At 39.2% G+C, this 19782-nt stretch overlaps 1 protein-coding gene across 1 annotated transcript in view; it reads left to right on the top strand.

Annotated features, from left to right (window-relative positions):
• wdr11 (WD repeat domain 11) overlaps window positions 1-19782 on the top strand; it is a 154636-nt gene that overhangs the window by 98547 nt on the left and 36307 nt on the right. The window contains 3 exon segments of the mRNA XM_036573658.1: window positions 181-328; window positions 9625-9731; window positions 11488-11602. Coding sequence (XP_036429551.1) covers window positions 181-328; window positions 9625-9731; window positions 11488-11602 — 370 coding nt within the window.

Raw genomic sequence — 19782 nt, 5'->3', positions numbered from 1 at the left:
AGACCACAGGTCATCCACAAAGGTCATCCCCAGGTCATCCTGAGGATCACTGGCTGTCCCTTCCTGCAGAATGTGTTGGGATGTCCTCCATCATGTTGTTGTGTGTTCTCAGCCTCTAAGACATGCTGCATTATTCATTTGTAGGCCTAAGATCTCTCCGTCTCTCTCTGTCTGTCTCAGTCTGCTGCAGGACGCAGAGAGCAAAGCGGAGATGAGCCAGGGCATCTCTGCCCGCGAGCACTTTGTGTTTACTGACACAGACGGCCAGGTCTACCACATCACCGTGGAGGGCAACACCGTGAAGGATGGAGCGCGCATCCCTCCTGATGTGAGTCCACACACATTTCTCTGTCTGCGTTACACTTTCTGCTCCCAGGGTCTTCTTGTGTCCTTGGCTTCTGACTTCGTGACCTCTGGGCAGTTGTGTTTTTTTGTATAGGCAACAAGGCAGTTGTCTTCCCTACTAACATACAGTACTGTGCAAACGTCAGTCTTTTTACAGGAGATACAGGGTGATTCAAAAAGATTCATCCGATTTCAAAATGATTTATTTCACTTGTAAATCATTACAGATCAATGCAGTGAACTGTAAATGGTTTAAATGAGCATAAAGTTTATTATGTAATTTTGCATGGTCTCAGTATGAACCTCCTCCAGCTGTACAGACAACATCAACACGACAATCAAACTCATCCCTCACTCGATTGAGCATGTCGGGTGTCGCTGCACTCACGGCTCTTTCAGTGCGATTTCGGAGATCATCCAGTGTTGTGGAACCAACGACGAACGCTCTGAGCTGTTGGAGCTTCACTGCCCACGAAAATCACGCTGCACAGTTATGATGGATTCACTCTTATTGAAGTGGAGAACGCAGAACGCTTTCTGCTCAGGCGTCGCATCTCCTCTCAGACTGAAGGGAGCCATCTTCCACTGACAGTCAGAAACTCTATGACCCCCTCTTTCAATTGGTATGTGATTGGTTCCTAAATGCCTCACGGTTGTAAAAATATACCGCTTTGAAATCAGATGAATCTTTTCGAATCACCCTGTATTTCTGAGGAGGTTGGATGTAAGATAATGCATTTGCATAAGGAAGGAGAAAGTCACAGGAAAAAAGTAAAACAACTGGAGCTGAAACTTTTAGATCTTTCACTCTTGGCTGAGATCTCTGTAACTAAGTTTGAGCTGCTTTTGGAGATGCAGCTAATCTCAAGATGAAGCACAAAACAAATGTGCAGAATGTCTAAGTGCAAACAAGATCTTTGCATCTCTCGAAATGGGCAAATAGTGAGACTGGGCTGGCTACTTTCCAATTTGGGAAAGAGCTTGAAATGATGCTTTACAAAATTACACGCAACAAACAAAAACACCCCACCATTCTGCTTTCCTTAAACTACGCAACCCCAGCAGCTGAATTTAGCCTGGTTTAAGAAAAATGATGCATCAGAACACATTCAGTTTTAGTCTTGGGATGACACTTGATTGACAGGGGTAGGGGGGAGGATGGGTCATGCACATTAAGTGATGCATCGGTTCTGAACAGCATTTCCATCAATATAATGAATAATGAAAAGGTCAAAGCCATCCCGTGCTTTTTTTTTTTCTTTTCTTTTTTTTATTTAGAAACAACAAAAGACAGTATCAGAGAGAGTATAGCATGTTATCACGGCCATTTTATGTCGTGTTTTTTGAACAATAATTCTAGTTACGCTAACATTATAACACTATTGCCTCAAGATACACTATATGGCCAAAAGTATGTGGACACCCCTGCTAATTATTGAGTTTAGGTGTCTCAATAGACAATGACAATGGGCTGGGCTGTGTTTCAGGGTTTGGGCCCCTCAGTTCCAGTGAAGGGTGATGTTGATGCTACAGCACAAAGACATTTTACACAGTTATCTGCTTCCAGCTTTGTAACAGCAGTTTGGGGACGATCCTTTCCTGTTCCAGCATGACTGAGCCCCTGTGCACAAAGCAGCTCCATAAAGACATGGTTTGAGGAGTTTGGTGTGGAGGAACTCCAGTGTCATGCACAGAACCTTGAATTCTGCCTCACTGAACATGTTTGGGATGACCCTCTCGCCCAACGTCGGTGTTTGACCTCACGAATGCTCTTTCCACCAAAAGTGCCCACAGACACTCTCCAAAATCTTGTGGAAAGCTTCCTAGAAGAGCGAAGGCCGTTATAGCTGCAAAGGGAAGCGACTCCATATTACTGCCCATGGTTTTGGAATGGGACGTCCAGCAGTCTCGTATAGGTGTGATGGTCAGGTGTCCACATATTTTTGAGCTTATGACTAGATGGTTAATGTTAGATAACAGTACATAACTATTACTGCCGAGAATCCACTTTCTCTTATAACATCAGTTACAAAAAGCCTAGGTGACGGTCGAGGGGTGGACGGTGCGTCCTTGTGTTATTTCACCTAGGGCACAAAATGAGCCAGGACTGCCAAAGCCTCAGAGTGCCCTTTTTTCTCTCTTTATGTCTCGTTCTTTCACCCTCCTTTGATCGTTGTCTCTCTTGCTGGGCAGTTACAGCTGGATGAAAGCCTGATTGTTTGCCTGCCGTCCTTTTTTCTGCTAGTTATCTTTGGTTCTGCCGGATTCTGCTACCTGTGGCATAGACTGAAATAAATGTGTGAGATTGAATAAGTTTCTCAGCACCTTCATTCATGCATAGGCCTGATGTATCTTGTTGATTTTGTACATCATTGCAAAGCTCTACACCTGGTGGGAAAGCATGTGAACTAAGCTTTGTTATTGTGTTCCTCAAAGGATTTTCCCGAAGTTGGCAGGTCTGCTTCTTTCTTTTTTACCATTTAATCTTCTTGTCTTTATGTTTATGTGTAATTCACAAGAGATTTATTACACTGTCATTTCCATGTCTGAGTAAAGGTGAATCATCTTCCTTCTCTCTTTTTCTTTCCTCTCTATAAATGATCATCATAGATTCTTCCTTTCTTCCTCAACTCTCTTTGTGTGTCTGTTATTGAGCCCCTACTTTGTGTTCTGTGTGTCAAACAGTCTCTGTCTGTCTCTGCTTCTGTCTTTCTGTCTGTCTGTCATCCCTCTTTTTCATCATGGTGAGTTTTGTGTTATTCATTAATGTCTTGCTGTCACTCATTCTCTGCTAGTCTCAGAGGAGCTTTCATGACTGTCTTTCATTTAGATTTATCTCTATCTCTTCGCCAAGTTTTTCCCCTCTTGAACTTTGCTTTCTTGTTGGTTGCACTGACCACAATGGAGATTTTTGGTGAACCGGGCATTCCAGGAGTGAATGAGGTCAAGTCCTTTCAATTCAACTGGTGATTCCTTAACTGAGTGCAGATACACAACAGTGTAACTCTGTCTTTATAGTCCTCTGTAAGTTACGGACTTTAGATTTTAGTCCAGATTGATGGAAATTACAAAATAAATTTTACTGTTAATTATACACAACCAGTCAAAAGTTTGGACACACTTAACTCTATGCATTTGCCAGTAACACTTCATAAAAACAGGCCCTAATAAACAGCAATTTAATAATAATCTAATTGATGGTTAATAATGATATAATAGTTACATATATTCTTTAATAAATGGTCCTGTTCGAAATATTAATCATTTACTTAGTGACTTATTAATAATCAGCACTTATTTTGAGTTATTAATTATAGATTGCTAAACAGTATTAAACCCAGACTGAATCTCTGTCATCTATGCAAGTTATGAATTCTGGCTTCTGCACTCAAACAGTGCACTATTTGTCCAGATGTGCACATGTGGCTGAATCCCAAATGAATAGTATTTAAGACATGCAGTGCTGTGAAAAATTATTTGCCCCGTCCCCAATTTCTTCTATTTTTGCATATTTGTCACACTTGAATGTTTCAGATCATCAGACTACTTTTAATATCAGACAAAGATAACCCAACTAAACACAAAATGCTGTTTTTAAATGATGATTTCATTTATTGAAGGAAAAATCCCTGACCCTATGTGAAAAAGTAATTGCCCCTTAGCTAGAAAATCAACCAATTAACCAAATTCAGTTGACTATAGGGTTTAATTTCACTCTTCACACTCAGGCATGATCACTGCCAGACCTGTCGAATCTAAACATCACTTAAATAGAACCCGTTTGGCAATGTGCAGCTAGAAGGTCTCAAAAAGCAGCACATGATGCCACGTACTAAAGAGATTCAAATACAGATGCGAAAACAAAGTCACTGAAATCTACCAGTTTGGAAAGGGTTACAGAGCCATTGCTGTGAGAGCCATTATCCACAAATGGAGAAAACTTGGAACAGTCGTGAACCCAAAATGTCACCAAGAGGGCATCGACGACTCATCCAGGAGGTCACAAAAGAATCCATGAACATCTAAAGAGCTGCAGCCCTCACTTGCCTCAGTTAAGGTCAAAGTACACGATTCCACAATAAGAAAGACACTGGACAAAAATAGCATCCATGGGAGAGCTGCAAGGCACAAACCACTGCTGACCATAAAGAGCACAAAGACTCGTCTCGAATTTGCATAAACGTCTAGATAACCTCCAAGGGATACTATTCTGTGGACTGATGAGTCAAAGGTGGAACTTTTTGGAAGACATGGGTCCCGTTACATCTGACATAAAGCTAACACTGCATTCCACCATAAGAACATCATACCAACAGTGAAACATGGTGGTGGTAGTGTGATGGTCTGGGGCTGCTTTGCTTCTGCAGGACCTGAACGACTTGTCATAATTGATGAAACCATGAATTCTGCTCTATCAGAAAATCCTGAAGGAGAACGTCCACTTGTCAGTTTGTGACCTAAAGCGCAAATGCAGTTGGTTTATGCAGCAGGTCAATGAACTGAAGCACACAAGCAAGCCCACCTCTGAATGGCTCAGAAGAAACAAAATGAATGTTTTGGAGTGGCCAAGTCAAAGTCCTAACTTGAATCCCATTGAGATGCTGTGGCAAGACCTTCAACGGTCATTTCATGTTCGGAAGCCCTCCAATGTAGCAATTCTGCTAAGGGGAGTGAGCCAGAATTTCTCCACAGCAATGTAAAAGACTCATTGCAAGTTATGGTAAATGTTTGATTGCAGTTTTTACTGTCAGGGGTCAGATGAGTCCAACATAAAGTGATTGAAAACTGGACTTTCTTACCCTCTTTCAGCAGTCTGTGGGTGCTTGGCAACAATAAGCTCTAAATGCTGAGTTTCCTGGTGGAATAGTTGTTATAAATAATAGCTTATATTAATAATCAAGAAATTGCAGGTTTTATCATATTTTATGTTGTCAGTCATTTTATTAAAGCAATAAGTCACTGGAGGTCGTACATTACAGTGGTTTTATAATAGATAAGGGGGGTTTATTATGCTTCACATCATGTTTAATAACACCCTTAGCTGTGGTAAAATCATTATAACACACAGCTTTTTGTATCTTATTGCTTTAATATGATTTTAATATTGAAATTATATTTCCTTTTGGGTGGGCCAGTGGCAAACTGCCCCCAATCGTAGCTCTGCCGCTGCTGACAAACTGACCCATTACTCAGCACGTGAGTAATCCTTAAACTAGGGAAACATGTATGATGTATATTTCCTATTACTGACGTTAATATTACTGTTTAACATTTCATGCATTTAGGTGAAAATGGATGGTAAGACATTAAAAATGTTGTAGGTTTAATAAGTAGATGAACATTATGTCCTTTCTGTTCCTCACATTTAACTACTGATTAAATGAACCCGTTCTGTACACAGCCCCGAGCTCAACCCAAGCTAATGAACACATCATTATACCAGCACAGAAAACTGCCCAAGTTAATGCAAACCACTATTGCTCTGTTTAGTTTAAGCAGTTATTTGCCAAAAAACAATATGCTGCAAATTTAATGATACATCCCAATCTGATGCTTCCAACAATGCACTGGCTTTTAAGTTCCATTAGAATATCATTGTTTTCAGTGCCTGGGTAGATACTGAAAAGTTGAGAACTTGAAATATTTATTTTAAACCGTGTGTCCAAGAAAGCTGCATGAAAATCAAGCAGCTAGAACTGAGATGAATGACTGAACTTATTTATTTATTTATTTATTTTTTGGGGTTTGTTTGCTGATTTTGGGTGAGCATATGACAGAGATTTTGAATAAATATTCCCTTAATCAGTAATCAAATAGATTAGATATTATGATCAATAACCAAATAGGTAGCATTGGCTAACAGAGAATATTAATTCTCTCATAAAGGGTCGGCCGTAGTCTGTCTGCATAGGAGATTGTAGACACTGGAAAGCCCCTGGGTTCACAGACAGGCCGGTGTGTGCCTGCTGACCCAGTGAAGAGGGGGGCAAGTTGACCTGGAAAGGTAAAGCGGACTGGTAAAAAACGGCTGAAACCAGTTTTTAGGAGTGAGCGCAACATGCGATGACCAGATTGATGGACGAAGAGATGCACCTATTAGAGAATGAGCTAATATCAAAATTTGAGAAGTAAGACGGGGGAATATCAAACTACCCCAGATAAATGGTATATGAACAGTTTGGAACACTGTATTTGCGCAGCGGGGTCTCTCTGTGCCACCTGATGCTGAAATAAAGAAGAAGCCTTTTCCCTCTTCCACAAACTCAGCGTCTGAAGACTCTTTCATTATTGACAGCTTTTGAGAACTTAGACCTAGAACAGTTATTAGTTTATTAGCTGGTATTAAAAGATTTCTTTTTTATTCATAATATTATGCTGGAGGCCGGGGGTTGAAGGGGATAGGTCCCGACACATAACAGAACGAATGGTGTGCATTGCTCTGTAGAAAAAAATTAAATTTAAAAAAGTGCTTTAGAGAGTTTGAAAATGCGTCTCCACAGAATTGAGCATAGTAAATAGTAGCAGTAGTGCATAGTTGGTAGTACATTTGTTGTTGTAGTAGTTGTAAGTCTTAGTACAAGTAGTTGTGGTAGGTGTACAGTTATTGTAGTTGTGCAGTTGAAGTTGTACTGTTGCAGTAGTTGTACAGTAGTAGTTGTAGTTGTATGGTACAAACGTTGTCATAGTATTTGTATAGTAGTAGTTGTACAGTTGTAGTTGTACAGAAGTTGCACAGTAGTAGTTGTACTTTATTAGTTGTACAGTAGTAGTTGCATTTGTAAAGGAGTTGTTGTACAGTAGTAATTGTACAGTAGTTCTAGTAGTTCTACTGTAATAGTAGTTCTACAGTAGTAGTTGTACAATAGTGGTAGTAGTTGTAATTGTACAGTAGTAGTACAGTGTTAGTAATACAGTATTAGTAGTTTAAGTTGTATAGTTGTAATTGTACAGTAGTGGTAGTAGTTGTACAGTAATAGTAGTTGTTATATAGTAGTAGTTGTACAGTGGTAGTAGGTGTAGTTGTACCATGGTAGTACAGTAGTGGTAGTGGTTGTAGTTGTACAGCAGTGGTTGTACAGTGGTAGTAGGTGTAGTTGTACAGTGGTAGTTGTACATTAGTAGATGTAGTTGTACAGTATTAGTAGTAGAATGTTAGTAGTTGTACAGTAATAGTAGCTGTTTTACAGTAGTAGTTGTAGTTGTACAGTAGTAATTGTACAGTGGTAGTAGGTGTAGCTGTACAGTAGCAGTTGTACAGTGGTAGCAGTTGTAGTTGTTCAGTAGTAGTTGTGCCATGGTAGTAGGTGTAGTTGTACCATGGTAATACAGTAGTGATAGTCTTTGTAATTGTACAGTAGTAGTACAGTGTTAGTAATACAGTATTAGTAGTTGAAGTTGTATAGTAGTAATTGTACAGTAGTGGTAGTAGTTTTACACTAATAGTAGTTGTTATACAGTAGTAGTTGTGCAGTAGTAGTAGTAGTAGTTGTAATTGTACAGTAGTAGTACAGTGGTAGTAGTTGTAGTTGTACAGCAGTCGTTGTACAGTGGTAGTAGGTGTAGTTGTACAGTGGTGGTTGTACAGTAGTAGATGTAGTTGTACAGTAGTAGTAGAATGTTTGTGGTTGTAGTTGTACAGTGGTAGTTGTACATTAGTAGATGTAGTTGTACAGTATTAGTAGTAGAATGTTAGTAGTTGTACAGTAATAGTAGCTGTTTTACAGTAGTAGTTGTAGTTGTACAGTAGTAATTGTACAGTGGTAGTAGGTGTAGCTGTACAGTAGCAGTTGTACAGTGGTAGCAGTTGTAGTTGTTCAGTAGTAGTTGTGCCATGGTAGTAGGTGTAGTTGTACCATGGTAATACAGTAGTGATAGTCGTTGTAATTGTACAGTAGTAGTACAGTGTTAGTAATACAGTATTAGTAGTTGAAGTTGTATAGTAGTAATTGTACAGTAGTGGTAGTAGTTTTACACTAATAGTAGTTGTTATACAGTTGTGCAGTAGTAGTAGTAGTTGTAATTGTACAGTAGTAGTACAGTGGTAGTAGTTGTAGTTGTACAGTAGTAGTAGAATGTTAGTGGTTGTAGTTGTACAGTAGTAGTTGTACAGTAATAGTAGCTGTTTTACAGTAGTAGTTGTAATTGCCCAGTAGTAGTGCAATGTTAGTAGTTGTAGATGTACAGTAGCAGTTGTACAGTGGTAGCAGTTGTAGTTGTACAGTAGTAGTTGTGCCATGGTAGTAGGTGTAGTTGTAACATGGTAGTACAGTGTTTGTAGTTGTACAGTAGTTGTCGTAGTTGTACAGTGGTAGTTGTACAGTGGTAGGTGTACAGTACTAGTACAGTGTTAGTAGTTGTAGTTGTACAGTAGTAGTACAGTGGTAGTAGGTGTAGATGTACAGTAATAATTGTACAGTGGTAGCAGTTGTAGTTGTACAGTAGTAACTGTACAGTGGTAGCAGTTGTAGTTGTACAGTAGTAGCTGTACTGTGGTAGCAGTTGTCGTTGTACAGTAGTAGGGGTAGTTGTACAGTAGTAGCTGTACTGTGGTAGCAGTTGTCGTTGTACAGTAGTAGGGGTAGTTGTAAAGTAGTAGGGGTAGTTGTAAAGTAGTAGTTGTACTGTGGTAGTAGTAGTTGTTGTACAGTAGTAGGGGTAGTTGTAAAGTAGTAGGGGTAGTTGTAAAGTAGTAGTTGTACTGTGGTAGTAGTAGTTGTTGAAGTTGTACATTATTATTAGTAGTAGTAGTTTTAGAGTTGTTGTTGTTGTAGCATTTTCTTGCTTCAGTTTCCTGGAGAAAGCCAGACGCGATGAGAAAGCAGGAGGCTTCTGCACATATGCGTCGGTTAATAGAGATGAGAAAAAAGGTCCTCGGAGCAGATTTCCAGCCATCTGACTGCACTGTTGCATGACACATTTCTGTTTGTGTGTGATGATGAGTGCATCAGAGGAAACGGTGCCAGTCTGCTGCCTCTCCGTGTGTTACTCTTCTCGTCCTCGGGAGACTGATGGGGATAAACAAACAAACAGACGAGCCCGACCCTGCGCGCTTTGTGATCTTTGTTTTTTAAATGTATAATAATCTGCCCAGTGTGGCGTCAGACCACCGAGCTAGATTACCATCCTGTTCTTTCTTCTTATGCTTGAGCACATCAGGCCGCTGTGAGTGAAGGCGCACTATTCAAATGTAAAGCCATATGTAAGTGGGTTGTGGGTTTGTAAGCTGTACCTGGCTGGAATATTTTATAAGCCTGACCAAATCCATCTGCTCTCTTATAGGGTAGTATGGGCAGCATTGCCTGCATTGCCTGGAAGGGAGACACTCTGGTTCTGGGAGACGTGGATGGAAACCTGAATTTCTGGGATCTGAAGGCCCGGCTGTCCAGGTATGAGCACGTCTTCGTGTATGCATAGGCTGTATGTAGAATCCTATATGGATTTTGATTAGTATGCAAATACAAGAACCTGCACTAATATGACTTCTGAAAGAAAGCTCGAGTTAAAATGATCGACATGGGAATTCTGGAGTAATATCCCATATTTTCACATATATGTCGATGCTAATGCCAGTATTGGATAATGGGTTATTTTCACAAACATGCGAAATACTGAAGCTTGAAATAATTAAAATGACAAACTTAATGCCTTCCTTTTTCAGGATATACAAACATTTTTTTTTTTACTTCATTAATTAATCTGTAAATAATTGTTGTTTTCCCAATTTTTTTTTATTATATCCTTTTTTGTTTATGTTCTCAGATTAAGTTTGTTAAAGCTAATTATTAAAAATATACATTTTACAAAGTGTAGTATTTTGATGGAGATAAGAAACAGGTATGCAGGTGCATTGTTATGATGAGAAAATGTCAGAAAACATTTTAAAAATAAGTAAATTAATTATTTTTGTACAATATACATCTTCAGTTGATCTACTAAATAATGTAAATATTTTTTATCTGCATTTGTAACACTCAAATATTTGTGAACATACAGTCGTATAGGAAAGTTTGGGCACCCCTGGTAAAAGTTTTGTTGATTAAGTGTAAATAAGTGAACACATCCTCTACAGTGAACACACTTCTGCACATTTTAATGCAGAGTTACTGTTTTTTGCTGAATTTTAACATACTGGGGAAAAAAAAACAAAACATAAAATGTTGCCTGTACAACATTTTTTTTTCTTTAATGTATTAAACTCAGCAAAGAAATAGAAATTGTGCACTAACATTTGCAGACAAAATGGCATATTTAAGTGTGTTATCTGTGAAGGATGTGTTAACTTATTTACACTTACAAAATCGACAAATGTAAAATGTAAACAAAAAAACCCAAGGCTATGATTTTCTCAGTGGTTCTTTATGGAGGTGAATTGTGAAGACTTTTGAGAGAACCTTGGACGGCAAGAAAACGAATGGGTCCTCCACCAAACCGAGCCTCTCCTCTCACTCAGAGCCCAGAGAACCAAACCAGAAGCTCTTATTTTGGACACATTCTGAGAAGAACCAGCTCACTGGAGAAGATCATTACTCTTGGAAGAGTTAAAGGTAAAAGAAGATGACCAGCTACAAGATGAATGGAGACAATCAGAGGAATCATGAACCAGCCATTCAGAAGCCTGAAGACCCAAACAGAAGGCAGGGCGAAATATGGGGAAACACTACCTGTAAGGCCGCCAGGAGGCGAAAGCAACTTGGTAGCATTTAATAATAATAAATAAGTTTTTGACATCGTTTGAAAATGACTGTTGCCCTTTACATTGTGTATAAAATTCATGAATGGACTGAAAGAAATGGCCCAAAATGACTTGGAAAAAAGTCTGGTTCTGTTGACTTACATTAAAAGTAAAATGTTTTTTCCTTTTTCTGTAAAGTTACCATTTCGGATATACGATAGATCTACCTGAATATAGGGTTGTAGATTCAGTAGGATAACCCAGCATCACATAAACATATGTGATGCAGATAACCCAGCATCACATAAACATTCTGATCTTCCAGAGGCCCATAAATACACCATCAAATATCCGATACCGATATGATTCCGATGTCATCATTCATCCGTAATTAAAAGAGGATGGTGTGTTTTGCGTGTGTTGTGTGTTAGATCTGACATGCTGATGCCTAAATCTCATTCTTAACTCAGGGGAATCCCTACACATCGCGGATGGGTGAAGAAGATCCGCTTTGCTCCTGGGAAAGGCAACCAAAAGCTCCTGGTGATGTACACTGACGGAGCTGAGGTGTGGGATACCAAAGAGGTGGGCTCAGTTCATTTACTGTTCAACTGCTCATAAACAGTGAAGACATTTACGTTCCAGTACAGGGTTCTTCATCCAACAGCGGTAATGAATGAAGCCTAGCTGAGACCAGCCTCCATTAAAGGACCCCCATCATGGAAGAAAAGGTTTTTGATGTAGTATGTAAACGTTGTTAAAGTGTTAATAATGCTCCGTTCACTCTCCACTCCATACAGTCCAAACAAAACAACCTGTTTTGCATTTTTTTTTGTGATGCCACAAAAACCAACACGTTTACCTACTGTGTACCCACATGTTAAGCTTACAGCAGTTTAGCTCCGCCCACTCATGCTAAACTTCAAAACGTCCATACTGTTTTTTTTGATGGAGGAACAGTACAGGACTGCCAATCAGAACAGAGCTCATTTACATATATCCCAGTAACAATAACAGCCTGTTTTATTCAAATGCATGTAAAATGGTCATGTAAAATTAAATTATCCATGTTTTTGGCACATAAAACCACACAAATGCACCTCGGGGAAAACTAAAATACAGGAAAAATGGAGGATGTGGCCTTTAAATGACCCATTTTATGGACATTAATATATTAGTTGTCGTTGAATGTAAACATTGTAAAAGTTCCCAAACTGCACCATTCAGTCTCCACTCCAAACGATATCCACTACAGTCCATATATGAAAACTAAGCTGCAAAATCAGCTCATTTTTCATTAATTGACTTTTGTGATGTCACCAAAAGCAATCCACTTACATGTTTATAGCCCCGCCCATTGTTATTTAAGTTATAAGCAGTGTTTGTGTCCAGACTGCCTTTGTATTAGACGTAATACAGGACAGCCAATCAGAGCAGAGCTCATTCACATTTAACAGTCTTAAAGACCCAATTACAAAAACAGCCTGAGCAATAAAGAAGATTTGAAAATGGTGATGTGAAAATACATTCTGACATCATGTGAGTTAGGCAAATATGGTAAGTGGACCCCAGGGGAAAAATAAAATACACTGTGCATTGTAACATGTGGCTTCATTAAGCTAATGAGATCTAGTTTAAAAAGTCCCTGTTAGTTTATTTACTTTAATCTTATATTAATATTTTAAATAAAGCACTGTGCATTTTAAATTTCTGGTCTCCACTAAAACTGAGCTGTGTCACAGGAGGAGGGTGGCTGGCAGAGGAGTTAGTTTCACTCCTTTAAAAAATGTAGATGTGTACATTGGCTTCAAAATAGATTTAAAATCAAAAGAAAGTTGAAATGTTGAACGGATGATCATAAAAAGAAAACCTTTACCGCATTAAACAGATATAAAAACTGGCACTGGCTACTCAGGCCACCAAACCAATGAATCTGGTGTCCACAGCTAAGACTTTGTGGCCAGAATAATGGAAACATGTTTGTTGTATATTTATTGCATTGACAATTAAGATGCATGCTTTAGTACCAGAAACAGCCAGAAGGAAATATTTATTAAAAACTGTACAGTACTAAGAATAAAACTGTTTTGCTGACCGCGGTGATCCACCTGGCCCCGACGTCCTCTCATCTACAGTTGAATGCAAAAGTTTAGACAGTCCTGGTCAAATGTACATGTTGTGTTGATTTTCTTTCAACACATCCTCTAATGAGAAAACACTTCTGCACATTTTAATGCACAGTTGCTGTGCAGTTTGCTGAATATAACATATTGGGAAAATTATATATATATGTAAAATGTGGTCTGTTCAAAAGTTACAGCACATTTTATGCTTTACATTTTATTTTTTTTTCAGTATATTAAACTCAGCAAATGAACAAAAAGTCATTTTTAGGTGTGTTCTCTGTAGAGGATGTGTTAATTTATTTTTGCTAAGAAAATCAACAAAATATATAATTTTTTTATCCATTAAACTTTGGGTCCTGAGGTAATTCCCTCTTTCACAGGTGCTACTCTGTGATTTTACTGTCGTCCACGATGGCCATGTCAGTGTTTTTCTCCCTCCTCCCCTGAGAACATGACAGACCATAACATTTTTTTTTGTTTTGTTCTGGTATTTTTTTTGTTTGTTTATGTTTGTTGAAATCAGCTCTCCTCTGATCATTTTAGTCTCGTCCGTGTTTTTCCCGGCAGATGTCTCACATTGGAAAAAAAAGGAATTTTGATTGCAGCTACTCACTGTATTTGGTATTGAACCCTTTCTGAATCATGCAACAAAAAAACAAGAATCACTCGACCAGTTACTACGTCTGGGTGGTAAAACTTCGACTCCATACACTACCCGATAGAGCGCCATCAGGAGGAGAAAGAAAATAAAGTCAGTGAGAAAAGCGAGATCCCGCAGGCTGATCAAAGGGGTGGTTATAACAGCAGCTACAGCCATACAGCCTTACTTTATATTCATATATGCACAATATCATCAACTTTTTTACGAGCATTCTTTAGAAATAATGCATAGTTTTATGACAGTTCGTTAAAGATCTGACGTGATATTAAAAAAAAAAAAAATATCACAAGAAACTCGCTCATCCTGTGGTAATTTTATCGTCACTGATGATTAAAACACTGTTTACAGACGTCCACCCTGATAAACCCATTCAGCCCGAGTTGGGTTGTTGTTTTATTATATTAACCTAATTTCTGTATCTTACTTTTCATCAAAAAAATATGAAGCAGCTCCATGTATTCTGCATAAATTAGTGTAGCGTAGAATATGTGAAGCACTCTCCGCAAACAAAGCTGTTTTCTTGCTGCATTCAGGTGAGGAAGGCGGATTGTGCGGCTCTGGGATTCTGATATTTATCGCTCTACTCACCTGGTAGTAAAGCTGCATCTGAGAGAGCCCTTTTTCACAGACCTCCAAGAGGGTTTGCTGGAGATGTATGCCCGTTTCAGCTTGTTTGAGGTTGGATGTCATTACAATTTATCAGTTTTGCTGGGAAAATCTCACATCACGTTTCTTTTTGCTTTTCTTTATGTGCATCAGATCTTCTGCCTGGGGGAGAGCCTAAGGGTAGAAGTGTTATATGACTAGAAGTGAAGCTCATGAAGGAACAATGAGCTCTTTCATCATTAAGTGCTGCTGTAAAGTGTGTGTATTGTGCATGTAGAGCCTGCGGTAGTTGCAGCATCTTTTTGTGAGTCGAGTAGAAGATTGTTATATGTTATGTTGTTGTATATGAGGTCCAACCCCGCAATTCTTCAGGACACTGACTTGGTCACATTTGTCCGTGATGCTCTGTGGTCTTTTCACGTCTTAAAAATATGTCATTTTCAAGCTGTTTGAGGCTAAACTGACGAAAGGGTCCAATACAGTTTCAATGAGACGCAAATCGTATAACCATGCACCATGTATTGTATTACACTGTAGACAAAAAATGCCATGAAAGTTGCAGTGCATTTCTGGCACCTTAGTAAATATACAGTACTGGACTCTAAGACATTTTACAGTAAATTATCTGTAATTTTAAACCATTAAACTCACAGCACTCTCATTATAAATATACAGTAATTCTGAACGTTTTTACAGCTAAAGTTCAGAAGGTGTAAAACAAAACAAAACAAGAAAAAACAGAAAACAAAAGCCTGAACACTAAATCTAATCTCAGCTGTCTGAGTCTCAGTGAGTCACTCTTTCCCTTCATTCCAGCTTCCATTCTTTTAGGAGACTCACTTTCAGTTCCTCAAAGAATCTGCAGACACACCTCCAAAGTTCAGTCTTAGAAGCTGGTTGATCATTTTTTGAAGTAATCAAACACATTCAGTGGTGTTGAGATCTGGACTCTGGGGTGGTCAGTCCATTGTTCAGCTTCTTTGTTTGATGTGTCCGTCTCCTTTTCTCAGTGAGGTTCTTCTTGACAGCTACACATCCTTTCAGACCCACAGCGCTGAGTCGTCTTCTCACAGTGGAAGGATGGACAGAAACACCTGTGGATGTTTTCAGATCTGAAGCAGCTTGATTTTCTCCTCTCTCTCAGAGATGAAAGCTTTAAGTGCTGTTTATCTGATGGGGGCAGTTTTGGTGTCGACCAGGTCTTCCAGGTGGCTATTAGGAGACAGTTTTCTCTGTAGCTTTTAATCATTTTTTTAACTCCTGTTAAATTTTTCTTTGACTTTCTCCTTCCTTGTGCAAGCAGATTATCTTATATCTGATCTACTCAGAAATCTCTCTTAAAAAATGAATAACTTGTACTTAGTGGCTGTTTTGACTTGAGTTTAAATAAATGACGTGGTCTCTGACTTTTGATCTACTGTGCAGTACTGTAGACCATTGTAAATGTGAACAAAGACATTCTCTATCATCATTGATGAGTCAACCGTTCTATTGACCAGATATTATTTAGGTGGTGGACTCAGGTTGATAATGAACCACCAACTGAAAATTTCCAACCAGGAGCAGTTCTCCAGACTGTTGATGAAGGGCTAAAGGGTGGCTAACATAAATTGTGCATGAAAGAACTTTCTCTAACTGTACACCGGTGTAGGTCTTTACAATCTAGATGTTTCTAATTGATAGTATTCCAATGACATTACAATCACGCTGCCACTATTTTGGTTGGCAACCTCAAGTTCATTCAGCAGTGCTGTGGCTGTGTGTAATGAAACGGCATAACCGATCCAGCACATGCAGCGAAACACGTTTTTTAATTTGAGTGTATTGACTTGATTTTATTTGATTTGTTGTTGTAGTGATGACACACGAAAGCTAAAATCTAAATGGCTGAGATTCCCTGAGCATTATTTTTTTTGCATTCCAAACTGCACACTAGCACACCAAATAGTGTACAAAAACACCGCATATACCATTAGAAATGCACTCATCAGTGTAGTAGGTGAAGTACAGAAGTGTGTGGTTTAGGAGGCAGGATTAGATAAGTGAGACGCGTTCAGCAGATACAATGGCTGATTAGCTTCGCTGTGCTGCACATGAGCTGCTCAGTAAACATTTTCAAGAGAACGTTTTAGGTATTTGTTGCTTTTTTTGAGGTAAATTAATGCATTTATCGAGGTAACTTGAGCCGATGTTTGCTTCATATTCACCAACTTTCAAAATTCATCCTGTTTAACTGCAGTGCCATTTAAGGTGGAACAGAAAATTCAAATAAGGAGCTGGCGAATCAGAAGCTGACTTGAGCTTGATATGTATGTATGAGTTTATTATTTAAGAGCTTTGGTAGCTAACTTTATTTGGAATTCTGCAACTAAGGCCGGGGTTACATTACACGACTTTTACCTCGATTTTAGCCCCGAGTCTCAGTCTGGCTGAGTCTGAGCTGGTCGGCCCTAGTCTGCAGATTTTTGGGTCAGTCGGAGTCGACAGTTGGAGAGAGAGTGAAGTCGTGTTTGAGGGGCGCAGACTCAGATTTCTGGCCTCCTGATCGCGTTTCAGACCAGTCGGAGTTTATCAAAGTGCAAACTGACGAATGACTCAGTCTGAACGGACTCTGAAAACTTAGAGCGCGAAAGAAGAAAATACAGCAAGTAAACAAAGAAAAGTGCCATAAAGTCACTCACTTGTTGAGCGAAGCTTTTTAATGAGCTGAGTTTAAGGTATGAACACAGTCGAGTTTACCAAACTGATCTCAATTTTAAATCCATGATCCTCACTTAAAATGCCTGCTGCTTCTTTACTCTATCAGCGCAAATGGCAGAGAAAACAGCAGGAGCTCCACATTTGTTTATTTGGGTCTCCTAGTAACGGGAGTTCACGAGAGTTCGCGAGAGTTTGCAAGAGTTCATGTGAGTTCAGTGAGTTCCGTTCAGTTCAGCAGCAGTTTGACAGTTGAGTAGTGTGTGATCCCTAATTGTTTAATGTGGATCCCCAGTATTTATCCCAAAAAATCAAAAAACCAGTGTGATAGTGTGAGATGCCCAGTCCAGTGTAGTGAACCCAAGGCTTTAAGCGTCTACATGTCTTTAAATCGTTTTCATGGTCATTCTGGTCTATTTTGCTTGGTTTTTTTGTCCACCTGCAGGGTTGTAGCTGCAATAACGGTGAGGAGATGAGCTCTATCAGATTTTCCTACCAACATGGCTACATGGTCTTCTTAATGACATAATGGAATCCTATGAATAAAGTGTCCAGTGAGTTTAGTAGATGGCGTTAACGCCACCAATAATGGAAATGTTCTTAGGTTTAACCAGAGCAACATACTGGAGCTCTAGTCTTTGGGCGGTGGAAGTGTCAGAGTGTGGTGGTCTGTAGGGAGTATATACTGACATGCTGTCACAGTCCTTTCATACACACAGACCCTTCTGCGAAGAGAGAGTGGAAACACATCACTGCTCCCTCACAGCGTCCTAGTCTGACACCCAGAGTCTCACACAGAAATCTGCATATCACGTCCTGCAGGATGATGAATGGCTTCTCTCTCTCTCTCTCTCTCTCTCTCTCTCTCTCTCTCTCTCTCTCTCTCTCTCTCTCTCTCTCTCTCTCTCTCTCTCTCTCTCGGGACGTGGATCATCATCCTGTATTAAAGAAGCAATCCGAGTTGTTTCCAGTACTTTCTAATTTAGAGGCAGATGTAGCTGTTTCAGATGTTTCCAGGACAGAATGCTGATTGTATGTTTTAATCAGATGCATTTTCTCATTGAACATCTGTTGTTTCTTTTCTGACAATAATCATGATAATGAGATGGTTTTTAACCACATGTTGATACTGCTTGACAATTTGAAATGCCGCTTCTGATTGTCAGCGCTACGGTATTGTCAATGAATTTTAAACAGAGACCATTAGATTAAAGGAATGCAAGATGCTTGAAATGAACAGTGGACGACAGCCGATAGTGTCACTTATGTAATTCATTTATCCTTTTGTGGGGGGTTTTGTGTGGTGGCGTTTTCGTTTAAAACAAGTGATGCACCAAAATGAAAATTCTTGACTCAAACCTAAACTGAAATTCGAGAGATGCTTGGTGTAACGAGCTGGGTGAACGAAACAGACAGTTGCGGATGTAAAATAAACCATAAGGTTTGTTAAAAAGAGGACGATCCAAAAGAGCAGAATGAACAGCAGAACAGGTCAAAAACCAGAAGAGCAAGAGACGGTACATAGGGTCAGACAAAGAGTTGAAACAAGCAAGGGTCTAACCAAAAAGCAAGCAAACCTTAGGCAAACATGAAAATCCAAAAACAGTGATAGACAAAATGGGTTCATAACAGGAGAACAAACAAATCAGACAGGCTTAGTAAACACTGGCAAACAGAGGCAGCACTTCACAATGAATGAAGTAAACAGACAGGTATACAAGAGGTAACAGGTGACAGCAATTAGAATTCCGATGACTGAGATCTGATGACTGGTGGATGTTTGGCTGGCTGGGTCATGTGACTGACTGATGCATCCTGGAAGTTGGAGTCCATAAGAGAATCAGAGTTTGTCTGAGAGCCGGGAAGCAAGTTTTTTTTTAATGTACAATTTGCCAGATTTTTTTAATATATGCTTTTAACGTAATAATGCTGACGATGCCTCAAAGGAAATATTCGCCATGTTTCGTACGAGAACCAAAGGAATTAGAGAGGACTAATTTAACTATAAACAACTTGCTAAAAATAAGTTGAGTGATATGTACACAATGTTTTATCCTCTTTTATTGTTAAAACCAGGAATTATTATGGAGCCTTAATAAGTTGTTAGGTTACTGTTGAGTAAATTCCTCACTTTCTGTGCTGGGGGTTTCTCCAGAATCCCCCCAGAATTTTTGTATAGCTCAAGCACACTAATGGCATGGATTAGTGGTAAAATTATTAAAATAACATAAATAATAAAAATAATAATTAATAAATAAATAAAACAGAATTCCAGAGCACCTATACTGTAACAACAGAAACACTTCGTTTTTAACGTGTCAAGCACATGAACGTGGCTTTGGAACACCTGTCAGGCAGTCTGATGTTTCTCCAGCAGAGGGCGCTGTTAGCACACAGCTCGCTGTAATGTTCGTAATCTAGAGAAGAAATAGACATGAACTCACACCAGCAGGATGTAACAAACACATGTGTGTGCAGTAACAGCTTTCAGAACCAGAGGTGGAGAAGTTTATGACCTAAAGTATTCTCAGCACTATTCAGTGTTTTATTATTTAATATGTGTTTGTGCTTCACTGTTTATATCCTGCTACTCAGACTGTTTATCTGTGCTGACCGGAGCTTGAAAGCAAAAAAAAAACAAACAGCATCTTATCATGTTCTCAGTTTCATTATCA

This window comes from Colossoma macropomum, unplaced genomic scaffold, assembly GCF_904425465.1.
Source record: "Colossoma macropomum unplaced genomic scaffold, Colossoma_macropomum, whole genome shotgun sequence".
NCBI classification, from domain to species: domain Eukaryota; kingdom Metazoa; phylum Chordata; class Actinopteri; order Characiformes; family Serrasalmidae; genus Colossoma; species Colossoma macropomum.
The sequence above is the reverse complement of the archived record's forward strand: the minus strand, read 5'-3'. Positions and strand labels throughout refer to the sequence as shown.